Source organism: Rhinolophus hipposideros (assembly GCF_964194185.1).
Source record: "Rhinolophus hipposideros genome assembly, chromosome: 21".
Lineage (NCBI taxonomy): Eukaryota > Metazoa > Chordata > Mammalia > Chiroptera > Rhinolophidae > Rhinolophus > Rhinolophus hipposideros.
This window is the reverse complement of record NC_138067.1, coordinates 9,723,521-9,748,862: the sequence shown is the minus strand read 5'-3', so window position 1 is coordinate 9,748,862 and position 25,342 is coordinate 9,723,521. Positions and strand designations below refer to the sequence as shown.

The 25,342-nt window shown below is 49.6% G+C and overlaps 1 protein-coding gene across 1 annotated transcript in view; it reads right to left on the bottom strand.

Annotated features, from left to right (window-relative positions):
* NLRC5 (NLR family CARD domain containing 5) overlaps positions 1–19,963 on the bottom strand; it is a 52,241-nt gene extending 32,278 nt beyond the window's left edge. Inside the window, 15 exon segments of the mRNA XM_081032293.1 lie at positions 758–826; positions 1,627–1,695; positions 3,395–3,484; positions 4,430–4,513; positions 6,287–6,370; positions 6,860–6,925; positions 8,383–8,442; positions 9,880–9,969; positions 10,083–10,166; positions 11,498–11,581; positions 11,727–11,810; positions 12,867–14,541; positions 15,714–15,782; positions 18,781–18,840; positions 19,657–19,963. Of these exon segments, the coding sequence (XP_080888419.1) occupies positions 758–826; positions 1,627–1,695; positions 3,395–3,484; positions 4,430–4,513; positions 6,287–6,370; positions 6,860–6,925; positions 8,383–8,442; positions 9,880–9,969; positions 10,083–10,166; positions 11,498–11,581; positions 11,727–11,810; positions 12,867–14,541; positions 15,714–15,782; positions 18,781–18,840; positions 19,657–19,951 (2,963 nt within the window). The 5' untranslated portion in view covers positions 19,952–19,963.
* Between the last annotated feature and the right edge of the window lie 5,379 nt (positions 19,964–25,342).

The following is a 25,342-nucleotide window of genomic DNA, read 5'->3' as shown; positions in this document are numbered from 1 at the left end:
CCCACCGAAAAGAGGACAGAGTGGTCCGCCACCTCCTGACACACAGGCAGAGAACCAGGCTTGCAGGACAGGGACTGAGACGCATCTGGTACCCAGGTAGACAAAGACAGACCAACATACAGATAAAATATCGCACACAGGCAGAGAAGAACCAGATGGAGTCGGAGACACAGAGAGGGAGGGAGACCAAGATGGACAGACACAGAGGTAAAAGAGAGAGGAGACACACAGACTGATAGACAGACAGACAGACACAGATGGTGCCAGAGGAGGACAGACAGAGAATGAGCAAAGGACCACAGAAAATGTGAGAGAAACAGAAAATGAGAGAAAGAAGGAATGAGAGACAGACAGGGAAGGAGATACTGATGGACAGAGAATAAGAAAGAGGGCCAGAACAGTATTGATGGGAACCTTGGGGGGCTGACCTGAGCCCCCAGGATCAGGAAAGAAGAGGCTGCATGTTCCCCATCCTCTCCGTCCAGTATTCCCACAACCCCTCTGCTGCTGGAAGTCAGGGGAGCTAAGAGGAGGGTGGTCCCTGGGCGGGGAAGGTGACTAAGGGGGCTGCCATGTGAGCCCTGCCTGCAGTGGCCGGGCAGGGGAGGTGGGAAGCAGGGAAGCCAGGCCACAACTCCTGGATACAGCAGGTCATGCCATCCAGGGAGCACCTGGGGCCGGGGGCCTGGGGCCAGGCTTTGTGAAGAGAAGGGAGGGGGCTGGGACCACACCAGGGGCCTGCAGGTCATTACTGTACCTGATGTTTGGGAAGCACAGGGACAACATAGAGGGCATCTGGGGCATCAGGCTGTCAAGAAACAGAGCCCTGCAGGGACACACACCAAGGCCAGGCTGAGCCAGCGCCTCATCTGCTGTCTCCGAAGTCCATCCTCAGCCTCACTTCCCACCACCCAATCTCTATATGGGGCCCAGAGACAGTCAGACCTTGGTTGCAATTGGGCTCCTCCGCTTCCAGGCTGTGTGACCTGGGACAAATCACTTAGCCTCTTAATGGGAGAATATATGTGAACTGCCTTAGTTTGCTGCTTGGTGCAGATCATAGTAAGTGCTCAATTAACCTTGGCTGTTAGTATCAATCTCATCATCATCATCAGTGCCTTCAGAGATGTCAGCCTCAGCTCCAAGCAAGCCCTCAAAAGCTCCCCTACAGAAGACATTGCAGGTGGACACTGAGGAGCTAAGAGCTGAGTCTCTGTCCATGTGCTAGGCTGGTGCAATCCAGGAAGGCACCCTGGAGGAGGCAAACACCCTCTAAAGGGTCCTCAGGCCAGAAGGAGTCAGAAGTTCTGACCAAAATCAGAGCTACAGTCCAGGCAATACTCTTGGTTTAGGCTGAAGGTCCTTGTTCTCTGGCTACTCCACCCCTGTCCCAGCATATAGTTTCCATCCTGCATCCCAGGGTTCTCTTCAGGCACCACTTCAGAAATGGGAAGGCAGCTGTACTTTGACCCTCCCCTTTAGGGCTGCATCCCCTGCCGAGCCTGCTGGCTTCCTGAGCCTTCGTGAATTTAAGGTCCCCTGGCAGTTGAGTGGTACTGTCCAGCTGTGGAGGTCAGGGAGGAGATGGCCCTGGCCGAGAGTGGGACTGGGATGGAGTTATCTTACTTCTCCTGGTTCCCCTTCTGTTCCTCCATCTTTGGGGCAAACAGGAAGACCACAGTTTTGTACTTGAGGCTGTGGAGAGGAGAGAGGGAGGAGTCAAAAGGCATATGGGGTCCCCGCTTCCATGTCCTTTTTTAGCTTGGCCTGGAGGGAACTCTAAGGTGCCATCCCCCTGCCTCTAGAGCAGCCACTTCCTTTGACTGTCCTCTGACTCCCACTGAGCTTCCGGGGTCCTAAATTCTTTCTGCCACAGAGATTTCACAAACTTATCAGCCCTCCTTTCCTGGCAAGTCCTTGAAAGAACAGTTCTGCCGGCTCTCTGGTGTGAGCCTCAGGCTGAAACCCTCCGCTTTCGGGTGGCACCCTTGGCTGAGGGGACTCACCCCAGCAGGGTGAGGTCACTGCCAGGTCAGGACGGACACTGAGCGTACACACGAGAGTCCACACCTACAGCCGGTGCATCTCTGACCTCGCCTTTGCAAAGTGAACGTTACATGTGTTTTTCTCATTAAAAAGACATACTTCATCCCTATGGAGAACTTAGAAAATACAATAGAATAAAAAGAAAATAAAGAAAAATCACCCACAAGCTCTTCTACATATCAGTTACTACTGATGACATTTTGGAGAGGGTCCTTCAAGTCTTTTATTTTATTTTTTTTAATGCAGTGAATGTTTTTTCCTTAAAAAGTGGGATTAAAATGACAAATTCTTTTTTAACAATTAAATTTTCAAGGGACAGATGAAGCAAGGGTGACAAAATGTTGATAATTATTGGTGGGAACTGGGTCTTCATTATACCATTCTCCCTACCATTGAGTATGAATGAAAGCTTTATTATAAAAATGATGAATTAAAATTTTTATGTCACGTCATATACCAGTCATTCCTTCATACTAAAGCTGCAGCCAAATCAGGGTTCCATCGAGTTCTCTCTCGAGGCAACCTAGTTTATTTAATTAATATCCTACTGTTGAACATTAAGTTATTTCCATGTTTTCCCTATTATAACCAATACCGAGGTGAACATCGCTGCAGCTAAATGTATTTGCACAATCACGGTGATTTCTTTAGTATAAATTCCTAGAAGTGAATGGAGTGTCATTTGGAACTCCCTAGGGACCCTTTATGGCACCATTACATACAGTGAACTGAGGTTTTCTAATCCACCTTTTGGGTGAAGCCGGTCTCTGTTTCCTTGGAGGGGTATTTAAAGCAGGGACCACCTTACACAGCTCAGAGTCCCCCTGGGTGGGGACTGTGTTGATATTAATTAGCATCTGTCCTCAGCTCCCCAGACTGAATACTGAGACTTACAGAAATAAGGTTGGGCCCTGTCTTAGGTTAGGTTCCCCAGAAGCAGACCCTCAGCCTGTGAATGGGGCAGGGGCTTACATGCCACTTGGTCACCTGTGCACGTGATGTACTGAGGGCCCTCTCTCAGGAGAAACCAGTCAGGGACCAAGGGAAGCAGAACAGGCTGAGGGAGGGTTACACCTCAGCCTCTGTCACTGGCCATTCCTAGCTGGGACGGCTAGGGAGGAGTGTAACATATCAGTTATCGGTCCAGGGAAGGTCTCCAGAGGAGGTATAAGCTGTGAGTGGCCGACACCTGCAGTCGCTGGGAACAGGTGCACAGGCTATACAGGAGATCTGGGCAGGGAAGCGGGAGCATTTACAGGTCCCAAAGGCCTGGGCCAACGAGAATTCCCAGGAATTAGAGAGAATGATGGGTGGGCATGGGTGATGGCAGCCCACTGGGAGCTCTCACCTGATGTGCAGGTCTGCCAGGGTCCGGCTCGCGCTCACGGCACTCAGCACAGAGTGCATCCCGGCCACTGAGAGCCCATTGTCGCTGAGACTGTGGGGAGGAGGAAGGCAGCCATCAGTAGGCAGCTGAAGTCCCTAGCCCAACACAGCTCCAAGCCCCTCCTTCAGGCTCAGCCACTTGCTAGCTGTCACTCTTGGGATGCCCTGGATCCTGAATCAGGGGGGTCTCAAAGGATTCTGGCCCATGTGGTGAACCAAGAGATCTATGACCCCCTTACCCCACTCAGAGAATAAAGTTCTCCAGCGGGTGCGATAAGAACCAACTCACTGTTTTCACCTCTCTGAGCTTCAGTTTCCTGGTATATAAAATAACCACTATTTTAATCGCATTTAACAAATGGGGAAACTGAGGCTCAGAGAGGTTAAATTACTTTCCCAGGGTCACAAAGCTACTAAACGACAGAGCTAGGATTCAAGTACAAAACCAAGGCTCTAACCACTGTCACCAACCTCAATACCCCCCCACCCCAACCCTCACTTGATGCTAAGACCCCCCACATGCTACCCAACACCACCCCCACTTCACACCATGCAACACCGTAGCACACCCAACAGCGTAATACCCTCTCTTTCCATCTCACTACCCAACAACCCACCCCTACACCCCAACACTGTACCCCACCCTAACACACGACTTCTCACCCCAACATCCCAATCCAACACCCCCATGCTGTCTCAATGCAACACTCCACCCCAGGGCTTTTGTAAGGACAAGCTGGAACCCAGGCCACTGATGTCCAAGGGACACATTCCACATGTGCAAGGGGTTTTCATAACTGGATCAAGGGGTTCATGCCAGAGGCAAAGGCAAGGCATGGCTGAGTTACCCCAACCTCACGGGAGCTGGGAGAAAGCAAGGGTGGTGACGGAGCAGCACTATTTCCGGTGACTGTGGGCGCGGGATCAGAGGTGGCAGGGACCCGCTGGGGCTCTCCAGGGCCCTCCCTGTCACTGAACAGTGGGGTGGACAACTCACTCCAGCTTCCTGGCGATGTGCAGCTGGGGTGCAGCCTCTGCCATCAGGCGACAGCCTTCATCTTCCAGCTGGTTCCCTGAGAGGCTGAGACAGAGGGGCCCGATGCCCTGAGCTGGGGGTGGGGTCCCCCTCAACCCTCAGCACTCACGAAGTCCCTCACTGACTTTAGTCAGAGCATCACTCCAATAAGTGAGCCTGAACCGCAAAGGACACTGAGACCGCATGCCTTGAGCCTGGCACTGTCCCAGGTGCTCCTACAAGTACTGGATATTTAATCCTCATAACAGCCCTATGAAGTAGGCACTCTGTTATCCTCATCCTACTGATGAGCGCACTGGGGTCGAGAGTGGTCAGGGCACTTGCTCAAAGGTGGGCCTGGGATTTGAACCCAGGCAGCCTGGCTTTAAGGCCCTGCCCTCAACTGTTTCTTTATGTTGCAACTTATATAATTGCTTCTTGTGATAAACCCCACGATGATAGGGGCTTCTGACCTAGTCTGGGGATCAGGGAAGGCTTCCCCGATGCGTGAGCTACTTGCTAGAAAAAGTAGGAGTTCAGAAGGTAGGGGTGGGAGGGAGCTGGGGTTGTGGGAACAGCACTTTCTAAGGCTCTGTGACGTAGCACATTTGGCCACCGGAAAGGGAGCCCGTGTGTCTGGGTCTAACACTGAGGGAGCAGTCTGGGTCGGATGGGGCCTGGGGATTGGGAGCAGGGTTCTGGATCACACGGGATTTTAGGATTTGGCTTTATTCTGAGCAGCGGAAAGGATTGAAGGAGGCTGACAGGAGAGAAACACAGTTCACTCTCTGCCAGGGAGAGGTGGCCAGGGTGGAAGCAGGAAACCCAGTGAGGAGGTTGATGGTCATCCTGGGTAAGAAATGAGAGTGGTTTGGGCTAGGGAAGTGGATGAAACGAGGATGGGTTCGAGAGTTATGCAGGAAGTAGGCTGACTCAGGGTGGACTGGCTAAGCGGGGAGGGAAAGGCAGCTGAGAGGTGTCTGGTCTGTGTAACCAGGCGGGTGATGGGTCTTACCACAGGTGAGAGCACTGAAGGAGAGGCAGGCTCAGTGGTGGTGAGGTGGGTGGAAGTATATGGGTTTGGTAAAAACCACCGTTTCTAATCCTGTTTCGGTTCTCCGGAACAGGTCAAGGCTCCTGGTGTGGTCCCCAAAGCAGCCCTCACCCCATCCATCTCACCTTGGGGTGGGGCCACTCACCTCCTAACCTCCTAATTATGTCATTGCATCATTCCACCTTCACACCCATTTGATTTCCTGGGATGGTCCTGGCAGGGGCCCCCTCTTGGCAACATGACCCCCACGGATCCCCAAGTCCTTCTCTCAAAGTCTCTGCCCAGGAGCTGGGCAGCATGGGGATTCCTCCAGCCAGAAAAGAAAAGGTCATCTCCCTGTACGCCGGGAGGAAAATAGGGTGCGGGCACTCTGAGTGCTGTGGTTTGGAAGACAGACCTCGATGCGGTGAGATTTCTGCTTTGCAGATCTCAGTGACAGCGGTTACAAGCTACGGCTGGGAGTCAGACTGACTGGAATCCTAGCCTGGACTCTTCTTAGCTGTGTGACCTTGACCTTTCTGTGGCTTCATTCCCTCCTCTATAAAATGTGCATAGTGACAGTACTTACGTCATAGCGATGCGAGGATTAAATGAGAGGATAATGTAAATACACCTGGTACAGGGCAGTGCTACATAGTGGTCGCTGTTACAACACTCTGATTCCCCCTCCTTCGTAGCCAGGCAGCATGCTCTTCCCCACACCATCCACCCAAAGCTGAGGCCCTTCCTACACTGCCCTGCCCTCCCCTCCTGTCTCCTGCCCCAGGGCTTCTCGTGGTACTCACTCTACTTCGTCCAGGGGGGGGCCTTCCCGGAGCTGGGCTATGAGCATCTCCACATCACTGACTGTGAGCTGACACTTCTGCAGCCTGGGGTGGGGGACATACGGGCTCAGAGCAAGAAGCTACATTATGCCTCCCCTAGTTCCTAGCCCTGTGGCCAGGCGTGGGAGCTGGGCGAACCAGAAGGTCGACATACCGAGGTCGAATCCTGGCCCTGCTTCTCAGTAGCTGGGCAATCTTGGGCAAGGCACTTAATCTATCTGAGACTCAGCTTCCTCCTCTATCAACTGGGAAGAGTGTGTACTTTGCAGCGTTTTCAAAAGAATTACCATGAGGTAATGGATATAAAATACCACAGTGCCAAACCCATAGCAAGGATCCATTAAATGATAGTCATTATTGCTGTTGCTATGCCAGATGTTCCTTCTTCAGGCCAGGATGGGTTATCCATATCCTTTCTCTGCCCCATGTCGGCTTTTCCCTTTGTCCTCCCTGCCCCTGCTCTACCTCTTCTGGAAAGGTACCCTCCCCCGTATCACATGCCTCCCCTTAAGGCAATGGATCCCACTGAGGTACCTGAGTGCCAGGCTTCTGCTCTGAACCTCTTCCCTCTGGCTGGCGTTTTCCTGTAGGTCTGGGGCTCTGGCAAGAACAAATGCAACACTGGTCTGGGCTCAGAAATCCAGGCTCTTCTCTTGGGTTCTAGGGGCTGAAGACTCTTTAGCACGACCCCACAGTGAATAAGTGACAAAGATGGTTACTTGAAGGTGCTGAAGGCCCTATTCAGCAAAGCAGCAGGAGCAAAAGGTTTGAGGTCAAAGGGAATATTTATTCAAATTCTGGCTCTGCCTTATATAGCTGTGTGATCTTGGACAAGTCACTCCACCCCTCTGAGCCTCCATTTGCTCTTTTCTAAAATGGAATGATAACCTTTAACACACAGAGTGAATGTAAGATTGAATGTAAGTTGATATATGATCAAGGGGCCACCACAGGCACAAAATTGAGGCTAAGTAAAAAGAAGCAGCTATTAGGTAAGGTGCAACAGTGTCCATTTCTAGATGTGCCATCTATAGTTCAGAAGGCCGGGGCATGGACTGTATGTGGGTCCAGGCTGTGGGAAGCCAGGGCACCTCCAGGCTCTCTTCCACTGGGCCAGGCAATGGCTGGGGACTGCAGAGAACGTGGGGCATTGTGAGCTAGGTTTTCACAGACTGCAAGATCAGGCTGTCCAACAGAACATTCTGCGGTGATGGAAATGTTTTGTATCTGCGCCATCCACTTTGGGAGCCACTAGCTTCCCAGGGTGATTGAATACCTGAAATGTGGCTAATGTGACTAATGAACGGAAATGTCCATTTTACTTAATTTTGCTCAATTTAAATGTAAATAGCCACATGTAGCTATTATGTTGGGCACCACAGCTCCAGAAAGGAGAGGGTAAAAGGACAGTGGTCCTACCGAATCATTGTATGGGTGAAAACATTGAGGCTTAGAGCAGGGAAAGGACTTGCTCAAGGGCATACACCTTCCCGTGTCCCTGAGTCTCAGCTGAGAGGGTGGGTGTGTGGGGAAGCACAACTGGAACGTTCTTTCATGGGAAGGCAGCTTCCCTTTCTTTGCCCATCGAGGACTGACCAAGCTGGAATTCATGCAAGGCTGGCATAGTCAGCATTCAGGTGCCAACTGGATGCCAGCAATGTTCTAAGCACTTTAAATATATTAATTCATTTAATTCTTAGAACAACTCTAAGCTGTCGGTGCCATAATTGCCTTCCTTTTTTTTCTGGTTAGAAAAGGTTTCCTTGCACAGTAATGCCAACCTAACAGTATCTTCATGCCCTCCCTAAGGATCTGACTCCCTCTGAGACCTTGGGATATCCCTCACCACAGAAGCCAGATGTGGCTCAGAGACACGAGGGGAAGCCAAAGGCCTTTGCCAACTCGAGAAGTAAGTCATTTCTCAGGGCAGCAGCAGCAAGAAGAATCCCCACATCCAACTCTTCCTAAGTTCCCTTGGCCATCTTTCCCCCACAACTGCCTGAGCCCAAATCACTTGTCAGGATTAGTCCAGAACCACTCCCTCCCTAACTTCTTACCCTCGTATCTCTGCAGCTGTCTCCACAGGCGGGGAGAGAAGGAAGATGAGGTCCGCATTCCTGCAGGGCCAGACACAGAGCCATGAAACCCGTGGACTATCACCCCCTACCTGCGCACCCCTTGCTGCCCCAAACAGCCAGAGAAAGCTGAGAGGAACAATAGAACTGGCAAGGGTGCTTCAGATCAGACATGTGAAATTGTGACCAGGTCATTGTTTGATGAATCCTGAGTGTTTCAGAAAGTCAGGAAAACAACTTTTACAAGAAAGACAATAAAAAATCAAGAACGCTGAGAGATTTTATAGGAGTTACCGTGTTTTAGGGTTAAGAGGCTTAGCATACCTATCCCATAATCCAAACAGGCAACGCTACTTCAGCACTACGGAGAGCGACAAATGGCTCAATCCTTCAGCGATACTGGTGCTTCTTAGATTTGTTGATTCATTCCTTCATTTGTCTGTCAGTTCGTTCATTCAGTCTTCCTTCCTTCCATCCATCCATCCATCCATCCATCCATCCATCCATCCATCCATCCACCCACCCACCCATCCATCCATCCATCCATCCATCCATCCACCCACCCACCCACCCATCCATCCATCCATCCATCCACCCACCCACCCATCCATCCATCCATCCATCCATCCATCCACCCACCCATCCACCCACCCACCCACCCACCCACCCACCCACCCACCCACCCATCCACCCACCCACCCACCCACCCATCCATCCATCCATCCATCCATCCACCCACCCACCCACCCACCCACCCACCCATCCATCCATCCATCCATCCATCCATCCATCCATCCATCCATCCATCCATCCATCCACCCACCCACCCACCCATCCACCCACCCACCCACCCATCCATCCATCCATCCATCCATCCATCCACCCACCCACCCACCCATCCATCCATCCATCCATCCATCCATCCATCCATCCATCCGTCCACCCACCCATCCATCCACCCATCCATCCATCCATCCATCCATCCATCCACCCACCCACCCACCCATCCATCCATCCATCCATCCATCCATCCATCCACCCACCCACCCACCCATCCATCCATCCATCCATCCATCCATCCATCCATCCATCCACCCGTCCGTCCGTCCGTCCGTCCGTCCGTCCGTCCGTCCGTCCGTCCATCCATCCACCCACCCATCCATCCACCCATCCATCCATCCATCCATCCACCCACCCACCCACCCATCCATCCATCCATCCATCCACCCATCCATCCATCCATCCACCCACCCACCCATCCATCCATCCATCCATCCATCCATCCATCCATCCGTCCATCTTTCCATTCATTCACTACTTGCTGAGTACCAGGTGCCAGGTGTGAGCTAGGCTCTGGACATATTGATCTGAATAAAACAGACTCAAGCATGTACATGTTGCAAACTAGGGTCTTCCTCCTTTTCCCATCCCATCCCCATTTCTCAAGACCCTGAAGACCAGGCTCCCGTTCCCGCTCACCTGACTTGCAGCGTCCTGACAGTAGGACAGGTGACTGCCACCTTTGTCAAGCAGAGCAGGGTCGACATGGAGACATTGTTGCGGCTCAGGCTGTGTGATTGTGGCAAAGGTGTCAGGAGTGCGTCCCCTATCTCATGGGCCCCAGACCTTTGCTCTCCAAGGGAAGAGGGTGACTCAGGAGGGGTGGTGAAAAGATAGCTTACTCAAGCTTCCGGAGCCGCGGCAGGCGAGGGAGGGCGTCCACGATGTCCAGCACTTCCTGGTCCTTGAGCTGGTTGTCCTGAAAGCTGCAGGGAGAACAAAGCCCAATCCCTCAGCCCTGGAGTGGGGGCACTTAGAAGCCCCAGTTGGCAGGTGACAAGCATGGCCACCCTCATGGAGGAGACACAAGACGGGTTCAGCAGGAGTTGGTGACCTGCTCCATGGTATCCAACAGGCCCAGCTAGGAGGAAAGACCCTTTGCTGGCCTCACTTCTGCTCCCATTCAGTCCCTATGGGGGAGTTCCTGCCTGGTGGCCCAAAGAATCCAGATGGTCTCATGGACTCAAGGACTATGATGGTCACATGAGGTGGGAGGATGAGAACTCTGCTCTCAGGTCCATGTGTGGAATGTGCCTGAGGCCCAAGTTGATCAGGGCCTTTTGGCTCCCAGGTGATGAGCAGTCTAGCCTGGGATGCTGTTTCCCGACTCTGCAGAGCCCTAGGCCAAGCACATTCCTTTCTGATCTCACATCCCCCGCCTGTCAAATGGAGTCCACAGCCCAGCCCTGCCTGGGTTCCTAGCTGCAGGGAGAGAAGACCTGAAGTGTGTGACGTTGCACAGGATCACTCCAGTCAGGAAAAAAGTTAGGAAATACTGAACTCCTTGACATTTACATTGCTTTCCTGATTGTTGAAGAGTGGCCTTGATCTTTTCTCCCATCCCCTAGAGTGATCACGCACAGACACAGCGGAAGGGACAGAGCAGAGCTGTGGGCCAGCTAATGCTCCACCCAGCAAGCGGCGCCCTCTAGTGCTGGGCTGCATCTACCTGGAGGACGGCTGCGTTTCCCAAATCTCACACAGGTGCCAGCTAGCGGTGCTTCTGCCAGTGAGCGCTGAGGAGGCACCTGGGCCCCACCGTTCTCAGGCCACTCATCAGACACAGCAGGACTATATTTGTGCATATGAACGTAGACGTGTATGTGGATCTGAGTGTGCATGCATGTGTCCTGCACATGTGCACACCTATGAATGTGCACGTATGTGAGACATACACGTAGGTGAGCGGACAAGGGCAAGTGTGCATACCTATGTGCACGAATGTGAAGGTATGTGTGTGCTGCCTGCGTTTACGTGTACCCACAGTGCCCACCACCCGCCCATACACTGCCATGCCTTCTCTCAGGGTCACAGAAAGAGGGAAGGGGGCCTCGACACTCAAGCTTCTTCAAGATGGCCCAGAATAGTTGAGAGAAGCATTGCTCTTGGGCCTTTGTCTGGATCCAGCCCCGCGCAGTTCTTGGACTGCTGCTGCCATTATGTCATTGAAAACCTACCGGTCAGATCCTCGTAGAACGTTCAAGACCTGTGCAGTGACCTCTTCCCCCAGCCAGTGAGCCCCCTGGAGATCACTCACCTGACCTCTTCCAGGTGTGGACAGAGGGGCAAAGCCTGCACCAGGTGGGCGATGCCTCGGGCAGTGATCTTACTTCCTGTTAACCTGCAGGGTAAGCAAAGATGGTGGAGAGAAATGGCGATGGGAAGGGGGTAGGCCCAGAATCTGCCCTGTGTAGGGTTGAGGGAAGGGAGGAGAGTTCCAGACATTCCTGGCTGAGGATCCCTCTTGGTCCCAAGCCCTGGCTCACCCCAGCTTCTTCAGGTTCCCCATTGTCGGCAAGCTCCTGGCGAGGGCTTCTGCAAAGGTATCTCCACACTTCCTGCTCTTAAAGCTGCCACAGGAAGAGGCAAGATGGCAGAGGATCAATTCTGGGCAGGGCTTAGAGGTGATGACCCCCCCCCGACAGATGGAACTGAATACGGTAATGTCAATAGTATTAGTAAGAGTTGTTGCTGTTGCAATGGTGGTCGGAGCAACAAATACATATCATGGAGGCTGTTACGTGTCCACTGAAACCCATTCTCCACTTGTAGATCTTATATAATTGGGAACATGGTGTCCCAGCCTGAGATGGCGTTTCCCAGCCTCCCTTGCAGCGCAGTGTGGCCATGTGACTATGTTCTCACCACTTGACTAGGACTGAGCTTTAACATATTTGTTGTGTCTAATCCATGATCTCTCCTTCCCTTCCCCCAAGCTAGGTCATAGACATCCCCATGACCCAACTTTGACCATGCAACTCAAGGTGCCCAAGTAGATGACAGGGCAACAATGGAAGGGACCTGCACGACCACATGGAGTTGAGCCATTCCACTGAGCTGGACTCCGAGTCTTCCATGAGAGTGAAATACAATGATACATGATTTAATCCACTGTATGTTTGAAGGCATGGGGAGGTTCTTTGTTACTGCCGTCTAGCCTTTTCTCTAGCTACTACACATTTTGAGCCTTTACTGTGTGCAGGGAACTATGCTAAGAAGTAGTTTTTATGCATTATCTCATCTCATTCTTGCAATTACCCTATGAAGTAGGTATTATTATTGATTCATTTCAGGGATGAAGGAACTCAAGCTGAGAAGTTAGATAAATTGCCGGAAATTAAGGAGCCTCTAGCAGCACAGCCTGGATCACGGGTTCCAGCCCATGACTGAGAGAGAGAGACTGAGAGTCGGAAGCCATGACAAGAGGAGATCTGACTGGATCCCAGAGGTCCTGGTGAGGCATGGAGCTTCCTCCCTGTGTCACAGACGAGGATGCTGAAAGGGCCTACCTGCTCTGGTATTTCTTACCCAGTCTCCCTCCGCAGGAGGCTGCCAGCCTCTCTACTCTCCCAGGAGCCCAGTTCCCTCCCTGGTCCTCCCTGCTCCTGCCCTGCCCTTCCTCTTACCTGAGATTCTCCACCTGCCCACAGCCTGCCAGGGCCTCAGGGCAGCGGGACTCCAGAGGGCAGCCCTCAAAATCCAGGTGGATCGGGGCATCCCTGTGCCCCAGGATGTTGGTGAGGGCAGCCAGGTCAGCGTAGGTCAATGGGAAATTGTGGAACGGAAGTTCGTAGGGAAGGCTTTGGGCCATGAGACCAGCCAGCTCAGGCTCCTGGGTCTCACCCACACAGTGACATAGCTCTACAACCTTTGGTCCCGTATGCCTGCGGGTGGCCAACTTCCTCAATGCTTGAATGACTGCAGCCTGCTTAGCGCCCACCCACCTCTGATCCTGTTGTGTCAGCTGGCTGAGGAAGGGATGGCAGGCGCGGGATGCCAGACCCGCCAGGAAGGTGGGGAGGTGGTCTAAGAGGCCGAGTCTAGCTTTGGTCCGCAGCAGCCAGCGAGAATTGAGGGTGACATAGCGGGTGAGTGTGTCTTTGTCCACCTTGGGGCTGGCCATCAGGTGCAGGGCAGCAAAAAACTCCTGTAGGCTGAGGTGGGTGAAGGCAAAGCCTTTCTCCTGGTGCCCAGGGCCTGTGCAGACGCAGAAGGAGTTCAACAGGCTGAGGGAAGTCCCGAAGGCCATGATGGATGAAGCAATGTCTTCTGTAGAGAAGATAACCTTCCCGGTCTCCAGGCCCCTCAGTGCCATCTCACCGAGGCCCAGCAGGGACTCAGCATCCAGGTACCCAGAGGGGCTGAGGGCAAGCACCATCTGCACGTAGTTCTGAGTCACAGTGAGCAGGAGAGCCGAGGATTGGCCTGGAGAGCTGCCCGGGAGCAGATGGTGGAGGCAGAGGCAGACGACTTGGCACAGGGCAGGCACCGCACACATGCTCCGGAGATGTCCATTTGCTCGCAGCTCTGCTAGGGCTGCCTCCTGGGACGGCTGGTCCCTGAAGAAGCAGCCCATGTACTTCTCCACCCGCGGCCCATCAAAACCCCACATGTGGACGGTGGCTGCCTCTGTGGGCAGGCAAGCTGGCAGCTTCCCTGGACGGGAGGTAACCATGACCCAGCAGCCGGGCAGGAGGGTCCCACGGCAGAGGCCGGAGAAGAGGGTGAGGGCTGGACCTGGGGCTTCGGGACCTACAGTCTCCTTGCTGGAACAGGGGTGGAGGGCCTCCTCCAGCCCATCAAAGATGAGCAGGACGCCATTAGCATTCTCCTCCAGGTACTGGAAGACAGTCTCGGGGCCCGCCTCGGGGCTCAGATACACGTCAAAAAGGAGCTGGGGCAGCGTCAAGAGACCCGTAATCAGGTTGAGGTGGCGGAATTCAAAAAGGAACAGGGCCTGGAAGCGGTCCAGCTGGCCATCCGCCCACTTCTGGCGGAGCCGGTGGGCCAGCGTGGTTTTGCCCATGCCGGCCTTCCCCAGGAGCACCACCACGCGTGGGCCCTTGTCAGCCCTCGTGTTGAAGAGGTCCCAGATACTCATGTCGGCGCCGTCTTCTGCCTTGGAGCCCCCCATAATGGCCCCCTCCTGAGTGTCGAAGGGTGCTGTGGCTCGGCCCCATTGCAGGATTGGGGGGACGTAGGCCTGGTGGAAGGTGAGGGGCTGCCCTGGCCCTGAAAGCTTGCTGCTATAGGCCTGCTGGGCAGAAGTCCTCAGAAGCTGCAGGTACCTCTTGGCCAGCTCTGCGGGGGGTATGGAGATGGCATGAGGGCATGAGGCCTCCCGGCCCCCAGATTCCCTCACCCCAGTACTGGCTGTGGGGTGCCTGTAGCCTCAGCTGTGGATGTATGAGCGGGGAGAGGCAAGGACACACAGGGGCTCTTGTGCCACCCAAATCCCTAGGAGGAATTGGTGCTACAGAAGCAGTCATTCACACAGGGCAGTCTGAATGAGCAAGCGTGGATCATGGCTCTGTTTTATAGCAACCTGGTGGTGTCGAGTTTTCCCTAAGATGAGGGAGGGGAAAAAGAGTACTTCCTCTGCAACATCTTAAGGGAATAATCTCTTACGGGGATATCTAAGTAAACTGTGCCCCTCCCCAATATTTCGGTTCTGCAAGGCCCAGAGCGCTAACAACCTGTAGGCCCAGGCACGGACTGATCATAACTGTGGGTGTTGGGCCCCTATGGTGCCAGGTCCTGACATTTGAATTGCTAGATCATTGGGAGATCTTGGGAAAGGACTGGAGCCACTGTCGGGGGACACTGGGAGCCCCCCGCTGGGGGGCCTGAGGCAGCGGTATATAGTATAGCAATGTGAATCCTCTGACCGCCTGTGAATCCTCTGGCTATGGCCATGGGGGTTGGGACAACTGTTCGAGAACAAGGAGTCTTCTGGACAACAGGTAGAGAGGCGAGTTCTGTCTCCTTTACTCCCCTTGGCCTGGCTGGTCTTCCGTAGCCCCTATGTGTCGCCATGGGCCCCTAAGGGCTTCTGCCTTGGCTGGGGGGTTTCTCCCTGGTATCCTGTTCACCATTAAACTGGCCAATGAGGTCCTAGGCCTGAGGTAATGCTGATCACCTCTCTGGGGCCCCCTTAACCCTCAGGACATGGGGTATTGCTGTAAGAGGCTGGAAGATGAAGCAGCAACCTACTGGGATACTTCTAGCTTTTTCAGCTGAGCCATCTCTGGAAAAGCCCTCTTGTGGCCTGTTACGGGAGGTCTCTCCTTGCCAGACTCAGCCCTCTCCTCTACCCACTCAGGACTTCCAATCCTTCTTTCATGGAAGCTTGGAATACAAGAGTCCCTAGGCCCTTAAAGGCTTGTCAGCAGGGGACAGAGTCCAGGATCTGTGTCCTGGCCTCCAGGCAATCCAATCCCTATGTTTGAGTCCCTCCCCGCCTTGGTACCCACCTCGCTGCTGCTTTTTGTACTGCTTCGGGCGGGGTGAGGACCCACAGCTCTGATGAGGCCGCTTGAGACCTGCAAACAATGAAGGAAAGAGTAAGGGGTGAGGTTTGGGGGCTGAGGAGGAACCCAGGCACCTTTAGGGAGCTCCAATCCACAAACAGGCAGCAGGCAGATAAGTGTATCCCCACTTAGGGACTGAGTGAAGACAGCTGAATGAGAAGGGCCAGAAGGTACCAGAGACCAGGACAAACAGTTTTGATTTGCTGGGGAGCTGGGATTATAGGGTAGATGTTTTCTGTGAAAGTCTGATGTTACTGCCATGTACGGCTGAAAGAAAAAAGTCCATACATCTATAGAAATAATGGTTCTGAACCCACTGTGAACATTATACTATATTGTAAAAGACTGAAAGCTTTTCCATTAAGTTCAGGACAAGACAAGGATGCCTGCTTTCACCACAGTACTGGAAGTTCTAGCCAGAGCAATTAGGCAAGAAACATAAATAAAAGGCATCCCAACTGGAAAGGGAGAAGTAAAACTGCCTCTGTTTGCAGATGATAGGGTCTTATATGTAGAAAACCCTAAAGACTCCACAAAAGGCTGTTTTAGAACTAATAAATGAATTCAGCAAAATAGCAGGATACAATGTTAACATGCAAAAATCAATTGGCTGCATTTCTATACACAAATAATAAACAATCTGAAAAGGAAATTACCAAAACAATTCCATTTACAACAGCATCAGAAAGAACAAAATACTTAGGAATTAACTTAACCAAGGAGGTGAAACATCTGTACAATGAAAAATACAAAACATTGATAAAAGAAACTAAAGAAGATATAAATAGAAACACATCCCATTTTCATGGATTAGAAGACTTAATATTGTTAAAATGTCCATACCACCCAAAGTAATCTACAGGTGCCCTGCAGATACAATCCTTTTCAGAATCCCAATGACTTTCTTTTTTTTTTTACCAATAGAAACCCTATCCTAAAATTCATATAGAATCTCAAGCTACCTCAAATAGCCAAAACACCCTTGAAAAAGAAGAACAAAACTAGAGGACTCACACTTTCTGATTTCAAAACTTACTACAAAGTTACAGTAGTCAAAACAGTGTGTATTGGCATAAAGACAGTCATACAGACCAATGGAATAGAATAGAGAGCCCAGAAATAAACCTCTGCATGTAAATAATTTTTGACAAGGGTGCCAAGACCATTCAGTGAGGAAAGGACAGTGTTTTCAACAAATGGTGCTGGGAAAACTGGTATCCACATGCAAAAGAATGACACTGAGTCCTTATCTAATACCATCCACAAAAAGTAACTCAAAACGAACCAAAGATCTTAATGTAAGACTTAAAACAATAAAATTCGTAGAAGACAACATAGAACAAAAACTTTACTACATTGGATTTGGCAATGATTTCTTGGGTAGGATACTAAAGGCACAGGTAACAAAAGAAAAAATAGACAAATTGGACTTCATGAAAATTTAAAAGTTTTGTGCCGCAAAAGACACTATCTACAGGGTAAAAAGGCAACCCACAGAACAAGAGAAAATGTTTGCAAAACATATATAAGGGATTAACATCCAGAATATATAGAGAACTCCTAAAACTCAACAACAACAAAAACAAACAAGCTGATTTAAAAATGGGCAAAGGATTTGAACAGACATTTCTCCAAAGAAGATATACAAATGCCCAATAAGCACACGAAAAGATGCTCAACCTCACAAATCACCAGGGAAACGCAATGCAAAACTACAATGAGATACCACCTCACACCCATTAGCATGCCGACTGAAAACAAAACAAAACAAAACAAAAACCAGAAAATAGTTAAGTGTTGGCAAAGATGTGGAGAAATTGGAACCCTTGTGTATTGTTGGTAGGAATGTAAAATGATGCAGCTACTATGGAAAGAAGTATGCTTCAAAAAAGTAAAAATGGAACTACCTTAAGACCCTGAATCTGAATATATACTCAAAACAATTGAAAATAGGGTCTTGAAGAGCTGTTTGTTCGGCCATGTTCATAGTAGCATTATTCACAATAGGTAAAATGTGGAAACAATCCAAGTATCTATCGGTGGATAAATATTCGAATAAGCAAAATGTGGTATATACATACATTGGAATATTGTCCAGCTTTAAAAAGGAAGAAAATTCTGACATTTTACAACAAGAATGAACCTTGAAGACATTACACTAAGTGAAATAAGCCAGTCACAAAATGATACCACTTATATAGGAACTTAGTCAAAAACCATAAAAACAGAAAGTAACATGGTGGTTACCAGGGGCTGGGGAGAGGGCTAAACGGGGAGTTGTCGTTTAACGAGTATAGAGTTTTCAGTTTTACGAGATGAAAAGAGTTATGGAGATGGATGGTGGTGACAATTGTAGAACGTGAGTATATTATACTACTGAACTGTACACTTAAAAATGGTTAAGATGGGGGGAAAGGTTAAGATGGTAAATTTTATCTTGTGTGGGAAGCAGCCTTGGAGGTATTTGACTACCATAAAAAGAAAGAAAGAAAAAGAGTCTCTGAGAATAGAATGTGGTCCATGAATCGGTGAGGTGGTCACCATTTGCTCGTTGACCCTCTGTGCTCCATCAGAAAATCAATCAGAGGCGCCCTGGGTGTCCATGGATGGCTAACCATGGACCAGCGTCAGGCCCGAGGTGTCCAAACGGTGAGGGGCCTGAGTCTAGGGGGCTGGAGCATGAGGCCCTGAGGCTTGGAGGCAGGGAAGTGAAACCAGGCTTCGTCAAGTGAAACCAGATAAGGGATTCTGGCCGTGTCAAGGGCTGACAATTCGGACTCTCCCAGGAAGCTCCAGCTTTGACTCCTGGGACAGGTCAAAGCCTTGAGGGGCACAGAGGGGGAGCTGGGAGCCATGGTGAGGGGCAGGGGACATGTGCAAATGGGTCAGGGGATGAGGAGGATGGCTTATGGGAAATGGCTGTGACCAACCACCAACAGCCTCCTCTGGGTTTGACGGGAGACTTGGCATACCCACCACCTGCCTCCTGCTCCCCCACCCCCGGCCTCACCTTGGTGGAGCTGAGATTCAGGTTGGCTTTCTTCCTCAGCTGCCAAATGACTGGGAAGCTCTGAAAAAGAGGGGAGAGTATAATATGCTATGGGAGTGTGGTAGGATTTCCTGGGCCAGCTCTGGCCTGATGTGACTCAGGGCTCATTCCTCAGGGCGGGTCCCCAGCAAGGGAAAAGTAAAGTTTACACTCAGCAATCTGTGGAGGGCACAAGTGGTGGTGAACCGTGAAGGCAGCTGGAGGCAGAAATCTAGGTGTGTTGTAGGTTTGTGCATGTACACGTGTGTGCACATGTGTTTATACATGCGTACACATGTACACAGGTGCGTGGTTTGTGCACATGCATGCACCTGTGTACACACACATGTGTACACAGTGAACCACTGCATTTCCTGCACGCTGCCTGTTGCAGAGTTGCTGAGTAAGTTTTCACTGCTTCTCCACAGTGCTGTGTAAACACAAGGTACCCAAGAAACGCCTACTGAACCAAACTGATTCAATCTGCCTGCCCATCAGTAGAAGTCAGAGAGCTCTCCCTGTGACCGCTTCTGACCCCACTGCAAGAAGACACCTCTTGGGTAGTATGGGCTATTTGGAATTTCCTGGCTGGAAGGAGTCTCTTGGTCCTTTCTCTCTTGGTCCTCTCCTCTCTAGGCAACTGGGGTGATATAGGTGGAAAGAGTCCTCTAAGTCCCCAGTTGATTTGGTGGCATTAGGGAATTTGCTTTGGGAAGTGTCCAGAAACAGGGAATTTTGTTCCTGCCTTGGCCACACTTGTCTCTGTGTGATTTAGGTCAGTCCCGGCCTTTCCTGGACCTCTGGCTCCTCACAAACGGGGTCTAGCAGGCTGCTTTGCCCCCCCATGCCTGCCCTTACCGTCTCCCTGGCCCCAAGTGCTCAGCAGCAGCACCTCCAGGTCGAGCGGCACGTCCAGCTCCATGCACACACAGTGGATGAATTCCTGCCAGGTGGCCGAACCTTGGTTGTGCAGTTCCCTGAGTTGTAGGATGACCCTCTGTGTGAGGTCTAGGGCTGCATTCCTGGAGCCCAGGTCCATGTTGGGGAGGAAGAACTTCACCTTGGCACTCAGCCATTCTGGGTCTTTGCTGAGAAGCCCCACGAGCAAACCCCACAGGTTCTTGGTACCCAGCTGGAGGCTAATGGGGTCCATGAGGAGCAGGACCTGCAGGGACAGGATAGGGAGGTGAGCTGGGAAACAGGTGAGCTAGGGAACAGGTGAGCTGGGGGCCAGGTGAACTGGAGACAGGCGAGCTGGGGACAAATGAGGTGGGAGGCAGGTAAGCTGGGGGATGGTGAGCTGGGGGACAGGTGAACTTGAGGATAGGTGAGTAGGGGTACAAGTCAGCTGGGGAGAAGCCAAGGGGAGCAGTCAAGAACACACCCTCCACATCTGAGGGGCAGAGACTAGGCAGACAAGTTTCCTCTCTGTGGGGTGGGTCAATGCCTTTGCCCAGGGATCAGTCCCAGAGATTAACCTCCTTCTTCTGTATCTACCTCCACACCCCCCAACCTGTGTCTGTGTCCTGGCTCTGGAATGGTCTAGTAGATGGTGTCCACTGTAGATGGTGTCCTGAGGATGCTTTCTTCATTCTTGTTTCCATAGATCCTTTTCTGATGTTCTTCATCTGAGCTAAGCTCATGGAAGAGACAAGTTATCCCCCAATTCTGTTCTCCCCTTCTTCCTTACTACTAGAACCCCTGAATGTTCTCTGGTCACCTGGAACAGACTCTATTTCTCAGCCTCCCTTGCAGTTAGATGTAGCCATGTAATTAAGTTTTGGCCAATGGGATGTAGGTAGAAGTCTTGTATATTCTTATTTACTTCTTCCTGTTGGCTGGAATGCCAATATGATAGCTGAACCTTGGGTAGCCATATTGGATCATGAGGTGGAAGCCAGTGCTGAGGAAGGTGGAGGGTAAAGCTTTCCGCCTGCTCTGGACGCTCTTTGAACTTCTATTAAATGACAAGGAAATACACTTCTATTCTGTTTAAACCACTGTTATTTAGGGCTTTCTGATAATCACAGTGAAATCTAATCCTAGCTAATGCAAACCTTCTCTCCTCTCTCTAAGCAAATTCTCCCCTCTAAACTGGAACTCTCAAACAACTTGCTGGTGGGAGTACCAATATAAGGCACTGAGATAGCAAAAGCCTAAAAAGTATGTGGTCCCTTTGATTTAGCAATTACATTTAAAGGAGTCTAGCCTTAGGAAACAATCATAGATGTACATAAAAATTTTAATTACAAAGCTGTGCCCTGAAAGAATATAATAGTTAAAAATTGGAAGCAACCTAAATGTCCAGCAATTGAAGATTAGTTAACTAATTGGTTGTCAGACAGTGGAATATGCTATAATATTTCCAAATGTACTTTCTGGTACTGTTTTCTTAATAATAGTAGCAAACACTCAGAAATCACTTACTCCATGTTAGGCACTGTTATAAATGCTTTATGTATCTCATCTAACCTTGACACATCCAGAGACCCCCACTTTTAACTTTAAAAAGGCTGGGAGGCCCCCTAGGAGCCAGCCTTACTAACTCCCAGAGGCTGGGGCAAGGACAATGTGTCCTGGGGTTCACACCCCAGCTGCTCACTTGTCTCAAATAGAAACCTTCTGTGTATGTGTCCCCACTTTCCTCTGGTCATCCCTTCCCAACCGGAACTTTAGAATTCATGAAACAAGCTCACATCCATAGTGTAGGCAGGGATCACTATCCCCACTGAACAGATGGAAAGACTAAGGCCCAGTGAGGGTAAAGGATGTCCCCAAGGTCATACTGCAAATCCATGGCAGAGCCAGGCTCAAAAACTGAAATTTCTTCGCCCGAGCCAGTAAATTTCCTCAGAAGCCTAGATGATGCCAGACATAGGCTAAGTCCCTGAACTTTGTGTGATCTTGGCAAGAGGATGTGGCCAGGGCCTGGAGCACAGCTTCTTTTCCAGGGTATAGTTCCAAAGTCCATGCTGCCCATTAAGAAATCATTGGTGCTCTGTCCCCTTGGGGTAAAACATCAAGCTCTTTAAGGATAAACATCCTGGGAGGAAGGGCACGTTGCATCATTATTGGTCACTGAGACTTGTGTGGGAAGCAGCCTTGGAGGCAGAGACTACCCTCTCCAGAGTCGGGAGACTAGCATTCCTGTCCCAGCTCTGTAACTGAGTCTCATATATTCTCTTTGGCCTCTTTCTAGGCCCTTCGGAGGACTGCACTTCCCTGCCCCCTTTGAAATTGGAAATGGCCACAAAACTTGCTTTGGCCAATGAAATATGCTCAAGAATGAGCTGTGTCTTGTCTGTGTAGAAGTTTTAAAAGCAAATGTGTGATTCACCGTGCATTCTCTTCCTCTACCACAGGTACCAGCAGTACTCCAGATCTTGGCTGCCTTTTTAGACTGGGTCCAGGAAAGAGGATAATAGGGAACAGGGGTCCCAGCTGATTCACAATAGGCAACAAGTAGGAGCAGGAAATAAACTTGTTGTGCTAAGATATTGGGACTTTGGAGGTTGTTTGCTACTGCCGCATAAACTAGTCTAGTCTAGCCAATAAACCCATAGTATGACCTTGAGCAAGTGTCTTCCCTATCTGGGCCTTGGTCACGTCACCTATGAAATGGGTAGATTAGATGCTGTCTCAGGCCCTTGCTGATGTTCTACATCCGATGATTTTCACTCTCATGCTGAATGCTGGCTAAGGGTAGGTCCGTTGTGTTGGCAGCAGCCTACTGGGGTAAATCTGGATAGGAAACAGTCTTGGCAGGGTGAGGTGGAGTGAAGGAGGAATGAGAGGGAAAGAGAGGAGGCAAAGGGGAAAGAGAGGAGGCAAAGGGCAAAGATCACCTACTTGGCTTCCTGGTTCATCATAGATGTTCTAGGGTGTCTGTGGAGAGTGTCTCATGGGTACCTAGGCCAAGTCCTGTGCCTTGAGCTGGATTTGCAGGTTGTTTCCATAGGGCAGGCCGTTGCGGAGAGAGGAGAAGGGTGCTCTCACCACTATTCCACGATCCAGGAATGCTGCAAAGAAGTCACCAGCCCTTACTCCTCCCTCCAGAGACACGTCTGGGGACATCTGACCCAGACACGGTCCCCTTGCCTGACGCACAGATCCTGTTCTTCCCCGACCCCACCTCTTTCTGTCCCCTGGACAGCGCACTGCTCAATCCTCCCTGGGGTCACCTCCTACCACACCTGGCCCAGAGGAGGCCCCTCTCCCTCTTACAACTTGAATATTCACTTTACAGTGACTTGTGGTGTTACAGTGTGCTCTTCAAATCTGGCTGCCTTATAACAGCTTATTTACTGGGATGAAAAATGGTATTATCTTCACTGCAGATGCCAACCTCCTTTCCCAATACAACTCCAGAAAGGTTAGCATTCGCAAACTTCTTTCTTAATCCATTATGAAGTAGGTTTTAACCAAATGAGAGTAAACATTCTTCTTAATAAGAAAACCCAGAGGCATCAATCACTGCCTCACCAAAAGCACAATAAAAGGATAGTCCGGTACAAGTGCCTGTGGAACACAGCTTTAGAAAGCTTGCCCGACAAGACGGAATGCACAAGAAAAAAAGATGGCTAAAATGTACATGGAAGAAAAAGAAAGGCAAAAGATCAGTGTGCGCACTGACTGTGTCTCTACGAAGTATGAGGAGAGTGACTACAAAGTTCCAGAACTTGAGCTACATCCACCTAACTAGGCCACATTCTAATATAACAGAGAAAAGTACTGCAGTCGAAATCAGAAAAAAATAGGTCTTATTGAGGAGGTACTGGGGGTACTAAATGATATATTTTTAAACAAATTGTCAAATTCTAACAGAAGGAATGACGAGAGGCATGAGCAAGCCCTACCCCCCTACCCCCTACTCCCCCACCCTCCCGCCAATTTATATGTTGAAGCCTAAATCCCCAGTGTCACGGTATTTGAAGATGGGGTCTTTGGGAGGTAATTGAGGAGGGTGGTGCTCTCATGTTGCATTTAGCTTCAGAAAACTTGATAAAATTATAACAGTCATTTAGACAAAAAAAAGGGCAGCTATGATAAGTGTTCATGTGCCTTAAATATTTTATAATACACATTTTACGTTCGAATTAGCTAGAAGAAAAAAACAAACAAAGGCAATTATACCAAAGACTATTTGTTGGGTGGTGCAAGCAATAATAGAGAGGCTTCCAAACATTAAGCATATTATAAAGTGACTGTCATTAAAAGTTTATGGTACTGGATTATAAATAGAAAAATCAACCCAAGGAGTGGAAGAGAGTTCAAATTATCTCCACACTCACTTAAAAGTCACCACTTAATCAATGGTATTGAGAGAAAAAATACGGAAAAATACATAGCATTAAAACACATAGGAATAGGGATTTATAGACGATGTAATACAGAATTGTACACCTGAAATCTATGTAAATTTACTAACAATTGTCACCCCAATAAATTTAATTTTAAAAAAAAAGCACATAGGAATACATATGTTTTAAATGTAAAGAATTATTTTTAATTAAGAAATTAAATTAAAATTTTCTGTATGAGCAAATTAAAAGTACAACCAGATACCATTTCACACTCATATTGAATGGCTACAGTGGTAAAGAAGACAAAACAAGCACTGATGAAGACATGGGAATGTAAAACGTGCAGCTTTGCTGAAAAACAGCTTGGCAATTCCTTAAAATGTTAAACATAGAGTCATATAACCCAGCAATTCCACTCCTAGGCCTGTACCCAACAGAAATGAAAATATACATCCACACAGAAATGTGTATGCAAATGTTCATTATTCATAAGAGCCAGAAAGCAAAAACAATCCAAATATCCAAAAACTCATGAATGGATAAACAAAATATGGAAGATCTACACGATGGAATATGATTCAGCAATAAAAAGAAGAAACTACTAATACATACGGCAACATAGATGAACCACAAAAGCATTATGCTAAGTGAGAAAACTCCAAAGTATACTAGCAAGGAAATTCAAATTTTAAAAGCTATGGCACATATATGCGGTGTGACAATTAAGTTCGTGAACTAGTTGCAACGCTATTGCTCACCTGTTTTTTTACATCAGAGAGCTTATTCATAATGCACTTGTACCAACTGGACAGTTAACCAAGTTTACTATTTGGAAGGGCTGAAAAGGCTGCGTGAAAAAGTTATATGACCTGAACTTTTCGCCAACAATTCATCATGACAATGCACCACCTGACACAGCAACGTCTGTGAGGGAATTTTTAGCCAGTAAACAAATAACCGTATTGGAACACCCTCCCAACTCACCTAATCTGGCCCCCTTTATCTTCTTTACCTGAAGATAAAGGAAATATTGAAAGGAAGACATTTTGATGACATTCAGGACATCAAGGGTAATACGAGAACAGCTCTGATGGCCATTCCAGAAAAAGAGTTCCAGAATTGCTTTGAAGGATGGACGAGGTGCTAGTGTCAGTGCATAGCTTCCGAAGGGGGTACTTTGAAGGTGACCCTAGTGATATTCAATGAGGTACGTAACACCTTTTTTAGGATGAGTTTGCGAA